This window comes from Trematosphaeria pertusa, assembly GCF_010094035.1.
Source record: "Trematosphaeria pertusa strain CBS 122368 unplaced genomic scaffold BU26scaffold_21, whole genome shotgun sequence".
NCBI lineage: Eukaryota > Fungi > Ascomycota > Dothideomycetes > Pleosporales > Trematosphaeriaceae > Trematosphaeria > Trematosphaeria pertusa.
The window spans coordinates 110,798-125,385 of record NW_022987232.1 but is presented as its reverse complement, the minus strand read 5'-3'; the positions used below and the strand labels follow the sequence as shown (position 1 = coordinate 125,385).

The window sequence follows — 14,588 nt, the reverse complement described above, 5'->3', positions numbered from 1 at the left end:
TATTACGCTAGATACTGGATCCTTTGGCAGTTCCATGGTCCTATTTGCTGGGTTGTTGATCCATCTCCTACATTTCCCCGTTACTTGTCTTGCATAAAGAGGTCTGCTTTGGGTAATATAAGGCGAGAGGGCACGGTCAAGGGTTCCGGGTTGCATTATGGGAAGCGAGTACGGGTTATGGGATACGGTGAACCGGTAAAACTGATGTACGATGTCCTTCTAGCCTGCTTCTAGTTCAACGTTTCTGTTATCTCCGCAGCTGCTCAGATGCCATCTCACGTCTTTCTCAGCTATTCCCAGCAATAACGGGCGACGACCGAATTTCTAATCGCCATCCCTTGCAAAGCACACGTGTTCCACTCGCCCAGGTCAGGCACCGATTATTTACGAGCAGCATACCCAAAGGAGCCAAATCAAATTCATGCGATATCGTATACTCTCTCCTCGGAAGCATGCTTCCCCACCTCAAAACGCCGCAAACCCACTGCAAGCCCCATCTCGTAGATTGTGCGTATATTTAGCAAACGTTTCGTGTGTTTCGTCAAGAGGCGTTTGCTCTCTCGCTCGCTCGGCAGCGCTACCGAGCCGAAGTGTCGCGGCCAAGACCGTGTAGCGAAGGACCACACGTCACGGTGGAAATTTATGGGCGAAACTGCGCGAGTGCGAGTGCGAGTACGACGCAACTTTCCTCGTGAAGAGTTTGAATGCTTCTTTCGTACTGAACCAGCAGGAGCAACAACAGCGTTGAGCATGCAGTATCAGTAGCTGAACTTAAAAGCCGCTGACGACGACGCTCCCCAATCCTTCCAGAACCCTTCCGCCTCCGCAAATCGTCATCCCACCCCCTTCACCGTATCGCATCGCATCGGCACCGCTGTACACTTAACATCGCGGTGGCCGACCCACAACCCAAATGATCCTCCTCGCCTACCCCTGCGCCTGCCCTCGCTTCTGCGCGCCAATCATCGCCCTCGCCTTATACCGTCCTTTCGCTAAACGTTGCCGCGTTGGGCGTAGCGCGGTGGGTGACGCAGACGACAGTGCGGATAGGAGGATGTGATACGGGGGTCTGCGGTTTACTGATTTCGGGGCGTGGAGCGAGGGCGACGGGGTGAGGCGAGAGGGCCGTTGGGGGTGACGACGAGGGTGAGGTTACACTCGCATAGATTAGGGGGGTTTTGGAAGGGGGGAAGCGCAGGGGCGGGCGTTCTGGAAGATGCGAGGAATGTGGTCTATGGTCTATGTATCTGGCGAACTGGATGCCTGATGTTCTGGCTGGGCGAGAGGGACGCCTTCAAGGTGCGAGATATGTAGCAGCGAGCTGAGCTGCGCGGACTCGTCAGCTTGTGCTTTCAGCTGGAGCGCTGATCGCTCGGACTTGTAGGGAGAGAGTGCTGATTTGTTGTGGGAAGGGAGATGCATTGTTGTCTTCGCCGAACGAACGCACGCGTAAATGAAGGCGATGCTGCATGGTTTCTGGATATCGATGTAATCGCCGAACTGCTTTGCTTTCTTGGAGAGGCATGCCGATGTTTTTCGGAAGTGTCGGGTTGCGAGAGTACGCCGCGTGGTGTCTGCTCCTAGGAATCACCGGTATGGTAAGGATAGCGCTGCTATGCCTTGGGCAGCAGTCCTACCGTCAAGATGTAGTCAGCATCTGGATAAGGGAGGTTCATGTCAACGACTGAGTTCAAGTTCGGTATCTTCTGACCTATGCTCGACGTCCTTTCCTCTTATCTTCGAACCACGTCTGCTAGCACTTGCTTCCAGTTAACAATCACGCAGTAACCCACCCCGTCCATGTAGAAACACCCACCGTTAGTCGGACTGCCGATATCCTGTACTCCCTGCGGAAAGACAACATGCTACCACCTAGCTAGGAAGCTCTGGTATGTCTTCCCAGAAACTAAATCGAGCATACTCAGCTCTTTTTTGCCCCCCGTCATGGTCGGAACTCGTCATGTTCGAGCAGCTTGCAGTATGACAGCGTCTGAGCGGTGAGTAAAAGCTTCACCTCACACTCCAAAAGTCTTAATTCGAAGAAGATGTGCTAACAATCACTAGACAGGTAGATTAAGATAGCCATTCCGCGCCCCTTTTGCTCTGCACGACCGGGTATATATCCAAAGACAAGAAAAAAACCTCACCATTGTCCTCTCTCCACAACGCCGGACTCGAGCCCAAAACCAACCAGAACGAAGTTCTCCTCTGCCTCTCTCAGCACGTTTGCGCGATTATAAACGGGTGGCTAGGACCTACCGATAAATTAGCACTGCGACTGTTCAAAATGCGTCACCGTACAATCTAGAAAAGACAGCCCCATCTCGAAACAGTCCCAACCACCAAAGCAAGTCAACGCCTCCACATAGCCTGGCCATCCAGTTCAGCCTGTTTAGGTTGAACGGGATCCGAAGGAACCTCCTGAGGGACGCCTATAGCCCAAGCTGGCGTGGGATAGTATTGGCCGGCCGGAGAGAGATTGCTAGACATTCCCGATGGCGGTGAAGGTAGATTGACTTGCGTTGGTGGTGCCGGACCCTTCTCGACCTTGGCCGCCTCTTTCTCTTGCCGGCTCCTTCTCGATTGTTGTCTTGCATACCAGAGGGCTAAGGCTGCAATGATTGTCCCAGCAATGGTACAGCCTACGGTGATGCCGGCGATGGCGCCTCCGGAGGGCTTGGAGCTGCCCCCCGTGCTGACGTTGCTGTTGGTATTCTGGTTGCCGTCGCCGTTGTTGATGTTGTTGTAGATCACGACACCGTTCGGCTCTGTCGTATACGGCGTCGCGCCCGGTGAGCTTACAGTGCCCAGGTTCAGGGTCGTTATGGTTGCCGGATTCGCAGCTGGTGTAGCCAGAGTCGTTGTCTGGGCCGCTTGTCCTAGGCGTAGTTAGCACTACTTCCTCGCTGTCATTTAGACGATAAACCATCCGAGCTTTCTTACCTTGGACAGGTGTCGGCGGGGTGGCCAGATCAGTCAAATCAAGATTATCTGCCGCGCACTGAGCCGGACTCTCTCATGCCAGGCGAGGGTGAAATACCGTTAACTACGCTCCAGTCTGACATAACGGACGCAGCACCCGTGCATGTAGCATCTTGCTGGCAGCAAGCGTACACTGTCTTGCCACCTTGGCCTTGAGCCGTAGTGCGTGTTTCCCCCTTGTAGCAACATACGATGTAATCATTGTCGGGTATCCATTCGCCTCCAATTATAGCTGTAGGGCATATCGTCGGCTCTGCATGGGCCACTAAGATCGTATCAAAGGCGTAGGTCGCGATGGCGGAGATGAACTTCGGTGCTGAGAGCACCATGAAGAGTGTTAGAGATCGCATGGCGGGATGACAATGGGCTGGGTCGAGAATAAGCAGGGGATGATTTAGTTGTTCTAGGCAAGTTTTCGACAGTGCCCATGCTGAAGACTTTATGGGGTTGCCAAGGATCATGGTGGTGCCATGCTGGAAATATATCAACCTCCAAGTTCTGCATCATGCCATCGTCGCTTCAACACGTCTGCGAGGCTTGAGTGCGTGACTGGAAAATAAGGGCGGCTCCTCAGCCTTGTTGAAAACGTCGACCTTGGAAAACCGTGCTGAAAGAGCTGATCACGAGTGGGGGCACTCTAGGATGAAGAAACTGTAATCCGCTGGAGGCTCTCATAGTTCTCAAACTTTAGCAGCCTACTGGGCATTTTTCCAGGGAACTTTTTGAGCTCTCCCTGCCGCTGGTGTTGTGGTAGTGGTGTTGCGGTAGTGGTTCCAGCATTGGTGGCGTCAGGCCGGAGGTTTCTGTGGCGCAAGCCTCTGAGCTGAAAATGTCTGCCGTCGACATCACACCATGACCAGCGCACGCAATAGAAGTGCTCTCTTGAATGTAAATGGTGAGGAAGCCAGTCTCGGTTAGTAACACCTAATTAGGCGCTCAGATCGGGCTGCGAGGAGCTCTGCTAAGGCGAAAAAGTCTGCTGAAGTGGTGAACTATGAGTCGCGAACATCCAAACCACGATTGGGATCAGCAGATAATCGGGCGATGATGTGGTAGATGGTGATCGAGAAGCCTCCCCCCAGGGCTCTTGCATAGTCGTGGAGGTGACTAGACCGCGCTATCATAGTCTGGCCAAATCTGAATAGGGCATATTGAAACGCGACTAGTACTTCCCTGTGGCACTCAACTACTTCCTTGTGCACCAAATTCTTTCATCCTTAAGCACTGCTTCCGAGAGATGCATAGGGAAGCGTTCAGCTGCGATTCAGGGTAGAGTACCCAATTCTTTGATCATCCCGGGAATCCGCCTCTTGCCATCTTCTTGGCTCGTTGATCTCGACGGTTGTGGTTCGCCCGCGAGCCTTTGCCTGCTTCCTTTCGCTGGCGTGAGACTTGTGTCGACTTGTCGTCAGACGCTCCGGCGACGCTCCCTCCGCCTCTGCCACCACCCCCACGTCCTCTGCCTCTGCTGCGGCCTCTTCCAACCCAGCCACCCCTTCCACCACGTCGGCCATCTGCACTTCCTTCAGCCGCTTCGGCATCGGAACCCGCGGGGCTGTCTCGCCAAGCAGTGGGAGCAAGTCCCGTTTGCTGACCTGTGAAGGTAGAGAATTTGGACTCCAGTCGCCTTAATCGCCTGGGATCTCGGGCGATCATGATTCCCCAGCCTTCAATGGCTTCGTCCGTCATTCCCGTTTCGCTCTTCAATGCCGTTCGTACCTTGCCTCGTCTAGTTTCGGCATCTCGCCCAAACAGTTCCGGCGTGGAGGAGTAGGCCCTGAACAAGGTCTCCTCATTCTTATCCCTTAGATCTGCATCTGCTTCATCAGGTCCTGGAGCAGCTGAATCCACAGTGCCCCCCACATCCTCAACATCGTACGTATCGTCACGCTCATCGTCGTCGGAGTCGAAAGCCGCGAGAGCAGAAAGAATCGCGGATTTGCTTGGCGCGTTGTTGCGGTCCGAGAGGATCTTGTCTGCAGTAAGCTGTTGATTCCTCCGACCAATGTGCAGACGAGAGGTATCAACGGCAAGTCTATCGAAGTCATCGTTGTCGAACACGCTGCGACGTTCGGAAGGCGGAGGAGTGGACCGGGGAGTGAGATGCGGCTTAGAGGTAGAAGCGGTAGTTGGTCTGTGAGTGTTAGCAAGCAAATACCGTGCCCGGGGCATCTATAAAGTGAGGTTGATTATGATGAGGGATGTAAACTTACAGCTGCTCTTTCTGATTGGCGTTGGCGAGATGCGGAGGCAAAGAGTCCTCGAGAAGATGTGCTGTAACCTCTTCAACGTTATCGTTGTATTCGTGCAACAGCTTTGCTACAAAGCCGGATCCGAGATCAGGAAAAAGGTCCTGGATTTGGCTGATCAAACTCATGCGGTGGACATGAATCTCACCAAACGCTCCATGACCATACTCGCCATCGAGAGCCTTCCCTTTGCCTTTCTCCACCTTACGCCGGACGAGTTTCTTCGGTCGCGCGACAGAGGACTGTTGGAACGCCGAAAGCGAGGCCGCAGTATTCCTTACTCTCGCTGCCTCCGGTGCACTGGCTTTGTCCCTGATCTTATTCAGAACTGGGGTATTCGTGGCGAGGTCTGCAATGAGTGCCTTCGAAGAGCCACTCTTCTGCTGTTGTTCCCCGTTCGTCTTGAGGGTGTACAAATGATCTGATAACTGGGAATAATTCGGCTTGGGGCTCTCGAGCAAGGCAATCAGTCCCAAGTACGCCGTGGTGGCCAGCTTCACCTGAAGGCCGGAAGCTACCTTAGGGTAGGCATTGCACAAGGAGTCCAAGAAGTCCGAGCCAGTAAGCATATACGCGCCGGCATGTGACGACATCCGTAGCAGAGGGACGATCCTGTTCAAGGTTCCCTCTGCGTCCTCTGGTCTCTTCGAATCTAGCTGTTTAATTATTGAAGACCTTGCTTGCTGCAGACTCTTCTCGATAGCCGTGCCTTTCCGTTTCCAGAGACTGTCCAGAAGGCCTCGAAGCCGTTCGCTCTTCGGAAAATTATGACAAATATCCGACAATGTCTCCCAGTATAGAAGCTGTGCCGGCACATCTTCTCTTGAAAAAAGCCGGTGTATGAGAAAGAAGCACTTCTTGCGCAGAGAAAGAGCTTTCGGTAGGATGCTGTCGTCATTGGCCAGCTCATGGAAGAAAGAGACAAGAAAGTCGGTCAAAGATGCTTCCTCGGAGATAACGGAAGAGAACTGCTCATCGTTCAGCCGCAGGTATAGCTCGGCCAGAGAGGTCCAGGAGTCCAGATATACTTCCCATTCGTGGGGAAGGATACTGTGGCGGACCTTCGCGTCTGGAAATGGTGCGAAACGAGGCAGATCCATGGTCGAGAAAAACGGAAGATTTTTCTCGCGGATTGCGAGTAGTTTCCGTTCTCTCTATCTGACAGCGTGCCTAATGTCGAGTGTTGGAGGAGTGAGAGTTTGCTTCCAGTCATCAGTCAGGGTACGGAAAGTGCGGAAACTAGCCTTTCCCTAGAAAGGACTAGCGCGGGGAATCTTGGCGGCCACAGATCTTCTCAATATTGCGAGTGGCCGCATCCCAAAACCAACGACAATCTCGCCGTCGACAGCAGCACCACGCCAGTCATCACGTATGTCCTAGAATTCATGGGCCACACGAGTCGCTAATTAGGAGCTAGATTACAGTGATCGCAGAGATCCGGGTCGTGACTGGAAATCATTCGACACCTCGAGCCTCATCAAGCGCAACACCCACTAGTTCCACCACCATGTCCTACAGTACTTCTCCCGCCGGCAAACCCTGCAACCCAGCTGATTGAGAATCAGACAAGCCCGAGAAGGACTTCGGCGATGGCCCTAAGGTCCACAAGATCCGCATCACGCTCACGAGCCGCAACGTCAAGAGCCTCGAGAGTGCGTCCTTCGCTTCAATTCCCGTGCCAACGCCGGGTCATGTCCAAACCAAACGCTAATACATGTGGTAGAGGTCTGCTCCGAGCTGATCGAGAGGGCCAAGACCAAGGATCTCCGCGTCAAGGGCCCCGTCCGCCTCCCGACCAAGAACCTCAAGATCACCACCCGCAAGACCCCTTGCGGTGAAGGCTCGAAGACCTGGGATACCTTCGAAATGCGCATCCACAAGCGATTGATTGATCTCAACGCGCCGACTGAGGTCGTCAAGCAGATTATCATCAACATCGAGGCCGGCGTCGAGGTCGAAGTCACCATTGCGGCATAAGGGCATGGCGGAGACATGGACAAGCGGGGATGGAGTGTTTGAGGTGTGATATATGACGTGGTCATGGTAGCCAGCTTAGCTGGGATACTTAAAATGAAAAGGATTTGATTCCACTTTGGTTCATGACCAGCCGCTTGCCTGCGGTCGTCCCGCGGCACGTTATTCCAATGACTACGGGACCGCGCAACATACTACAAGAATTGGGAGGACTTCCTTAGTAGTCTTATAATTTCTAGTTTGTGCTCTCATAGATGGGACGCGCGCTTGCCTTTGGATCGCTTGGCCCAAACAACTCCGGTGCTTTTTGCATACTCTGGCTCTAAGCCAGATATAAAGGGTTGGGCCAGCTAGGGCTGTTCAAAGTATACCTGGTATCTTTCGTGTCTAAATCTCAAGGTAAGCGAGTAATGACGGTCCACACAGAAGACGTAAGACTCGCAAATCTAACGCAAGCCGGTCTAGTGTCAGCAGCTCCTTCAATGTCGCCCATGCATCTTCACGCTCCCGTTGATGACTCCTGCATACCGACTTTTTCATCAGCCATTCCAGTCGAGCGACCAGCCCAACAAGCCTTGGTTCCCCGAGCGTTCCTAGCATACCCGTTGGACTCGCGCGATAATCGTACAACCACCACGCGACTCAGACCCCAGTACCTCCCAACAACTTTCTCCGCAATGTTTTCGCAACGTCGCGTCTACTCTACATGGGTATAAGTCGAGCTTGATTCCGTTTTCGTTCTTTCTTGCAGTCTCTATTTCTGTCACTTTCTTGAAGGTTGCGTCTTTGCTTTGATGAACGGACCCAAGATGGCGACAACACCTCCGCCTCAAGCGGTGCGAAAACCGCACATCAGCCAGCAGCCCGTCACGCTGAGGAACTGGTACAAGCACATCAACTGGATCTCCACCACCCTCGTCCTCATCATCCCAGCCTACGGCCTCTACGCCGTCCGCTCCACGCCCCTGCACCGCGCAACCGCCATCTGGGCCCTCCTCTGGTACTTCCTCACCGGCTTCGGCATCACGGGCGGCTACCACCGCCTGTGGTCGCACCGCTGCTACTCCGGGCGTCTCCCGCTGCGCCTCTTCCTCGCCTTCACGGGTGCCGGCGCCGTCCAAGGCTCCATCCGCTTCTGGAGCAGCAAGCACCGCGCGCACCACCGCTGGACCGACACGCCCAAGGACCCCTACGACGCCCTGCGCGGCTTCTTCTTCTCGCACCTCGGCTGGATGCTGTTCCAGCAGGACCCGCGGCAGATCGGCCGCACGGACATTTCGGACCTCGACGCCGACGCCGTCGTCGTGTGGCAGCACAGGCACTACGGCAAGGTGCTGCTCGCTAGCGCCTGGCTGTTTCCCATGTGCGTCGCCGGCTTGGGCTGGGGCGATTGGCGCGGCGGCCTGGTGTACGCGGGGATCCTGCGCGCGTGCTTTGTGCAGCAGGCGACGTTCTGCGTGAATAGTCTCGCGCACTGGCTGGGCGAGCAGCCGTTTGATGATCGGAGGACGCCGCGGGATCATTTTTTGACGGCGGTGGTTACGCTGGGGGAGGGGTATCATAATTTTCATCATGAGTTTCCGAGCGATTACCGTGGGTTTCTTCTTCTTTCCCTCCGGCCTTTTGCTCCCCGACGGAGAGAGAAACACGTGCTGACAAGTGCTAAGGAAATGCGCTCGCATGGTACCAATACGACCCCACGAAATGGGTCATCTACCTGCTCAGCAAAACCCGCCTCGCCTACAACCTCAAGCGCTTCCGCCACAACGAGATCGAAAAGGGGCGCGTGCAGCAGCAGCAAAAAGCGCTCGACACCCGCCGCTCCAAGCTGGACTGGGGCGTCCCGCTGTCGCAGCTCCCGGTGCTCTCATGGGACGAATTCCAGGCGAAATGCGCAGGCGGCGAGAAGGCGGCGCTCGTCGCCATCGCCGGCGTCATCCACGACGTTACGGACTTCGTTGCTGAACACCCCGGCGGTAGGGCGATGATCCGCAGTGTTATTGGGAAGGACGCTACGGCGCTGTTTAATGGCGGCGTGTATGAGCATAGTAATGCGGCGCATAACTTGCTGTCGACAATGCGGGTTGGCGTGCTGAGGGGCGGGCAGGAGGTCGAGGTGTGGAAGCAGGAGGCTGGGAGGCCGGTGAAGGATGCGAAGGGGGATGTGATTGTAAGGGCTGGCGAGCAGCTTACGCGGGTTGCGCCGTTGTTGGGTACTGCGAGGGCGGCGTGATGGATGCTTGGGTGCTGGGCGCGTCTCGTGGAATCCTCGCGGGTATATACTGGGAGAGTAGAGATGGATTAATTCTTCTGGGCTGGACTTATCTGGAACCTTGATCCCCAACTGAAGTCCTCCTGGCTCTGGTAGAGCAATCCAGAGACTAGGAAGAGAAAAAGAGGAGCAAACCGAAAAGAAGCAGCTTTGTCTAGCCCAGAACGCCAATGCCCCCCAGCCACCCTCCCGCACTCCCCACCGTCAGTCACACTCACACCGTCCTCGCCCTCTTACTCGCCTCCTCCTCGTCCTCGTCGTCTTCCCGACCCCTCTTCTCACTCTGACTCCTCCCCCCATTCTCATTCTTAATCCCCACCCCCGCCTCCAACCCCTCCTTCCCCATCAAAATCCCAATCAACCACTCCCTCTCCCCCCTCCCGCCCCTCTCGCCATCCAACACCCTCCTCCTCAGCTCCTCAACCCCCAACCGCTCGAGCCGCCACTTAACCCGCACCTCCAGAATCGGCGAGCGCTCCGGGTCCCTCGCGGGCCTGAGCGCCTCAATGCGCTTGATAACACTACTCGGCGCCATGACCGTGTAGTTCGTCGCCAGATTCGCAACCAGCATGACCAGCCCGCGCAGCCGCGCGTGCGCTTTCGCCCGCCCGCTCTCGTTCTTGAGGTTCTTGCGCTCGAAGGCTGTGGCGAAGGGCTGGGCCGGAGAAGCGAGATTGCGTGCGGCTTGGTAGAGGAGGCATTCTGTGTGCTGGGCTGCGGTCCAGGATTGGCGGTCTTGCGGGGTTGGGCGGTCGTAGGGAGAGGTTGATAGGGCGTCCATTTGGGTGTAGATGCGCGTGACGAGCGAGTGCATGGCTTTTTTGTCTTGTGGTGGGGAGGGGTGGAGGGCGGGCGCGATGCCGGGCGTGAGGGGGAGTGCGTCGCGGAAGTAGGTCCATGGAGTGAGGAAGGAGGGGGAGAGGATGAGGGCGGGGACTTCTTCGCTGGAGGGGAGGGTGAGTGCGGCGGCTACGGCGTCCCAGGTGTAGGGGAGGGAGGCCTGGTCTTTTTGTTGGGGTTTAGGTTTGGGCTTGGGAGACGTTGTCATGGTTGCTGGGGGATGTGGAGGTGCGTTGGAGGTTGAGGAAGACGGATGGTCGAGTGCGTGTGGGGTTTGACTTCTTGAGTGGAGAGGGACTCGGCTTGTTAGAGCAAGGTGAGAGGGTGAGAAGGAAGCCTGCTTATGTGTGATCGGACTGAGTAATTGCTGAAAGAATGAGGTCAATGGTGGATCCCTCGCCGAGCAGACATAGGTGAAGGCGTTGAGCATAGCAACTGAAGAGTCTGATCACGACCTAGATGGTAGCAGATAAAACGTCAGTGTAGACGAAGACGGAGACGAAGAATCGAAAAGAAGTAATTGTGGAGGATACAAGCCCAGAAAACCAGAGGCCTTGACTTTCTGCAAGAGGGAGCTTGCGTACCGAATTCCTTTATAGCCATTGAGTTATCACCCCAACAGTTGCGATGAGTCGATTCGGAGTAGTCTCTTCGCCCGCCCGTCGAACGGCTGACCAGAATCGCCTCCACGCGCTCTTGTATGCGCCAGACACAGTCCAATGACGAAGGATGTCGCGGAGTGCTCCATGGTGCAATTCAAAGCCGACAGTCCGTCAAACTCGAATGCCCAATCTCGCATCTCCGTCATAGACCGCCTGAACGCCGCTCTTTACGCAGAAGCCGTCCCTCCTATCTCCGAATTCTCATACCGCAAAGGCCTCCTCATCCCTCCTCGGCCCTAGCCCCTTCGCCATGCCATCCCTCAATATCTCCCAATTAACACCCTCATACTTCCTCCCCTTATGCCCCTTCTCCCTTGCCACATCCCTCACCCTGCCCGTCGCAATCCTCCTCATAACCACCGTATCCTCCGCCTGCCTGAACGTGCGCCCCTTCCCCTCAGTCAAGAACTTCTCAATCCACTCGTCCTCCTCTTCGCTGAACGGCAAGCCGACCAACTCCATCACCCTGTCCTCCGCCGGATACAGCTCATGGGCATCATAGTCCGCCCGGTCGCGCCGCTGCAGCGTCTGGTCCACCATAACCTCCAGCAGCGCGTGGTGCTCGTGCTCCGGCCGCGTGCGGATCCAGTAGTACGCCTCAGTGACATTTCTCGCCGCCATGTACCGCGCAAACTCCGTCTGGACGTGCTCGCCCACCAGCGGCGGCTTCGCGCAATTGTAGTACGCGAGCGGCAGGATATCCCGCGCCGACACGCTGCCAGGCATCTTGTTCCGCCGGCCCAGCAGCGCGAGCAGGATCTCGTCGGGGAACGTGGGGAGGATCGACGGATGCGTGAGGTTGCCGACGGCGGTCTCGAACTGCAGATGGTCCAGCTCCCAGATGCCCTCGATGAAGGTCCAGAAGCGCTTCTCGAGGTGCACGTCTTCGGCGAACTGGGTGGCGAGGTCGGGCTGCTCGTGGAAGACGGGCGCCAGGTCTTTGAGCAGGTAGAAGATCAGGCAGTGCTTGTAGTGGAGCGTGATTGGCGCCTCGACGATGCGCTTGTGCAGCTCGCGGAGCTTGGGCTCGTCTTGCGGCGGGTAGATTCTGCGCCCTGTGTGGGTTCTTAGGGGTTGCGAGGGCGGCGGTTTGCAGTGCGACTCACATTTGATTTGGAGGAGCTCTAATAATCGCTCGAAGAAGGTTCGTCCTCCCAGCTGCATCTGGCTCTCTTGGATGCTGTCAACGAGACTCGCGGGATAGCCTCCCTCCGGGAATACGTCCTCGTATTCTTCGATGTCGAGCATGCTGGGCGGTGTCGGCGGTAGAAGTAGATTGGATGGAGGTGGGGCGGCGCGTATGTTTTGGCTACGTCCCGTTTATTTTCACCGCGCCCTCACGTGGTAAAAGGCTTACATAAGCCCATTCCATTTTACAATTGAAGAGTAATTCCGATAAGGACATGATTTTAATTAGGCTATGTCTATAGTACACACGCGTGACAGCGGCCGTGAATAAAATGCGCTGGTATCTCTACAGAACTTTTCAAACGCAACTGGCCTTCGCTCATCCAAAACGCCGTCCCATGCTGCCGTGAGTTGAATCGTCTCTCTACTCCCAAGGGAAGGCTAAGGAAATGTGTCGTGGTACAGAGGCGCGGGGAGGTCCGTCAAAATATGTACATCCTTTTGCGCAAAGGTGCCCCAATACGCAAGGGCAGGCGGTTGGGTTAAGGCTGATTCAAATGTCTTCCAGTCGGTGCTCTCGCCGTTCGTTGATGTTGTTCGCCATCTTCTTTCCAACTTCGTAACTGCTGATCATGATAGCACAGGCTGGTGCTACCTTGAGGCATCGCGCAGTCCAGCCCTTGAACAGGCCCGATGCTCCTTGCTCTTGAAATATATGCCACAGGAAGCGGGGCATGGATCTGTCCTCCGGTCGAACGGCTTTCACGGCGGAGCTGGCCTGGTCTTTAACTGCATCCCCAACATGTCTGATGACTTGTCGGCGTGTCTTCCCGACATCGAATGGCGTTGTGACGAAGGCAGCAACGGCACCTGAGCCAGCACCAGCGAGGAAGCTGTCCACAAGCGTCGAGGTATTGTTCTCTCGACTGCGCGACCGGCTTCGCCGTCTGATCCTCTCTTCGCCTCGGCCCATGCGGAACTCCATACCATCTCTTCTTGCCTCTGCTCTTCCACGCAGGTCGGTAATGGTGTTGCGTCCAAACTCATAACCCCACCAGTAGATGGCGGAGAAGGGGACATCTCGCCAGAGGGTCAATGTAAGCCCTCTCCACAGGCTGCGAATGCCCTGAGAAGCAACCATCTCCTGCAATCCATCCATGGTCTCGCGGAAGTGTCCGGCGGCAGTGTTTGTGTGGTGGGCAGCCTGCATTCGCGTTCTGAACATTTCGATCGGGCTGACAGCTATGGCAGCGAGCACACGGGCCGTGGCGCCTGCCACTAGAGGTATGTACGGATCCGGTACCGTCCTTCGGAACGGGGACTTCTGCGCCCTCCGTAACCAGTCATATCCGGCGAAGTAGATGACATTCGCTGGGACTGCCATGACCAGAGTGGGCGACAAGCCTCTCCACAGTGTCCTGGGTCCTTCATTTTGAGCAATCTTGCGCAATCCATCCCATGTGCTGTTGATCGTTCTCCGTTCCACCTCTTCCACCGCACACGCAGCATCTGCAGGATTCAGGGGTGCGAGTGTAGGCCCTGCGACGCAGAAGGGCGCGTTGTTGTTGATCCAGAACACTTCTCTGCAGCAAGCCGATATTCCGAGGTTCGGGGGCAGATCGCGGAATTGCGTGAGGGAAGCAGCAGTGTATGCGCGAGCTTTCGGCGTCGATGTGCTCGGCGTATGTGCTTGTGACTGGAGGCGTACTCGGACGACATCTAGGGGCGTTACTGCAAAGGTCAGCCCGGAGTTCGTCGGTGCATATAGTCTATTCCGCGTTTTCGGAGTCATTGCAGGTTTCCGACGGAAAGCGACGGGGCAGCGACAGGAAAAAAAGCCGTCACGCTCGCAGACTTGAATAGACTCAATGGAAGAGTGTCGCGTAAGGGAAGAACTCACCTAGCAGAGATGTCAATACACTCCCCGTCGTCGCAGACAGCATCTTCTGCACAATCGACACATCCCCTTCCGCCGCATCCTCGGCTTTGTTGGAGGCCATGTCCCCCGATTGCGCCCAGCAGGACGCGCCGTCTACCTCGAGTCCGTACGAGGCGTGTCGTTGAAATCCCAAAGGCGCGAGAAGGCAGGCGTGCGCATGTTCCAGAGCGATTGATGGATGATGGAGGCGACGACTGGCGAGCACAGCGGCGATGACGGAAGGGAAAAGTTTGGGGGCCCGTGCGCCGAGCTTCGGTGCCGCGTGTGAATTGGCGTCTGGACCCCGGAAGGCGGGCGACGCTTATCAGATGTGGCTGCAGGTGGCGCCCGTAGCCTGCGATGTCATTGCTGTGACTGCACGCGAGAGACCTTCAATGAGTAATTCACCTTCGGCCCGTAAATTGAAAGAGTCATCGCTCCTGTAAATATGTATCCCTACTAGACCTTTTTCCCGAGCATACGCTCCGCCTTTCCTCTTGGACAGACCGCCGACATCGGACTTAGCACGCCCAGCAGTACTATATCCGCCACTACCAACGGTA

The 14,588-nt window shown here is 55.9% G+C and overlaps 7 protein-coding genes across 7 annotated transcripts; 2 read left to right on the top strand and 5 right to left on the bottom strand.

Moving 5' to 3' along the window:
- Positions 1-2,760: 2,760 nt before the first annotated feature.
- On the bottom strand, positions 2,761-3,556 carry BU26DRAFT_162439 (uncharacterized protein). Its single transcript, XM_033820162.1, has 2 exons — positions 2,944-3,556; positions 2,761-2,879 (listed from the first exon to the last, which is right to left on the bottom strand). Exon 1 carries the CDS (start codon positions 3,441-3,443, stop codon positions 2,988-2,990), a length of 456 nt encoding a protein of 151 aa, XP_033676977.1. The 5' UTR covers positions 3,444-3,556; the 3' UTR covers positions 2,761-2,879; positions 2,944-2,987.
- A 494-nt stretch (positions 3,557-4,050) lies between these two features.
- On the bottom strand, positions 4,051-6,420 carry BU26DRAFT_162437 (uncharacterized protein). Its single transcript, XM_033820161.1, has 2 exons — positions 5,196-6,420; positions 4,051-5,116 (listed from the first exon to the last, which is right to left on the bottom strand). Exons 1-2 carry the CDS (start codon positions 6,329-6,331, stop codon positions 4,273-4,275), a joined length of 1,980 nt encoding a protein of 659 aa, XP_033676976.1. The 5' UTR covers positions 6,332-6,420; the 3' UTR covers positions 4,051-4,272.
- Positions 6,421-6,738: 318 nt separating this feature from the next.
- Positions 6,739-7,575, top strand: BU26DRAFT_610353 (ribosomal protein S1; the record flags this gene model as incomplete). The annotated part of the gene is made up of 3 exons (XM_033835992.1): positions 6,739-6,748; positions 6,797-6,883; positions 6,955-7,575. The coding sequence occupies 3 exons, from the start codon at positions 6,739-6,741 to the stop codon at positions 7,206-7,208; spliced, it is 351 nt and encodes a 116-aa protein (XP_033676975.1). The 3' UTR covers positions 7,209-7,575.
- Positions 7,576-7,902: 327 nt separating this feature from the next.
- BU26DRAFT_162314 (putative stearic acid desaturase) lies at positions 7,903-9,565 on the top strand. Its single transcript, XM_033820158.1, has 2 exons — positions 7,903-8,798; positions 8,873-9,565. Exons 1-2 carry the CDS (start codon positions 8,000-8,002, stop codon positions 9,436-9,438), a joined length of 1,365 nt encoding a protein of 454 aa, XP_033676974.1. The 5' UTR covers positions 7,903-7,999; the 3' UTR covers positions 9,439-9,565.
- BU26DRAFT_162417 (uncharacterized protein) lies at positions 9,381-10,963 on the bottom strand. Its single transcript, XM_033820160.1, has one exon. It carries the CDS (start codon positions 10,745-10,747, stop codon positions 9,692-9,694), a length of 1,056 nt encoding a protein of 351 aa, XP_033676973.1. The 5' UTR covers positions 10,748-10,963; the 3' UTR covers positions 9,381-9,691.
- BU26DRAFT_162416 (uncharacterized protein) lies at positions 10,964-12,266 on the bottom strand. The gene is made up of 2 exons (XM_033820159.1): positions 12,086-12,266; positions 10,964-12,034 (listed from the first exon to the last, which is right to left on the bottom strand). Exons 1-2 carry the CDS (start codon positions 12,225-12,227, stop codon positions 11,181-11,183), a joined length of 996 nt encoding a protein of 331 aa, XP_033676972.1. The 5' UTR covers positions 12,228-12,266; the 3' UTR covers positions 10,964-11,180.
- A 103-nt stretch (positions 12,267-12,369) lies between these two features.
- Positions 12,370-14,295, bottom strand: BU26DRAFT_524608 (mitochondrial carrier). Its single transcript, XM_033830326.1, has 2 exons — positions 14,008-14,295; positions 12,370-13,838 (listed from the first exon to the last, which is right to left on the bottom strand). The coding sequence occupies exons 1-2, from the start codon at positions 14,105-14,107 to the stop codon at positions 12,661-12,663; spliced, it is 1,278 nt and encodes a 425-aa protein (XP_033676971.1). The 5' UTR covers positions 14,108-14,295; the 3' UTR covers positions 12,370-12,660.
- Positions 14,296-14,588: the final 293 nt, after the last annotated feature.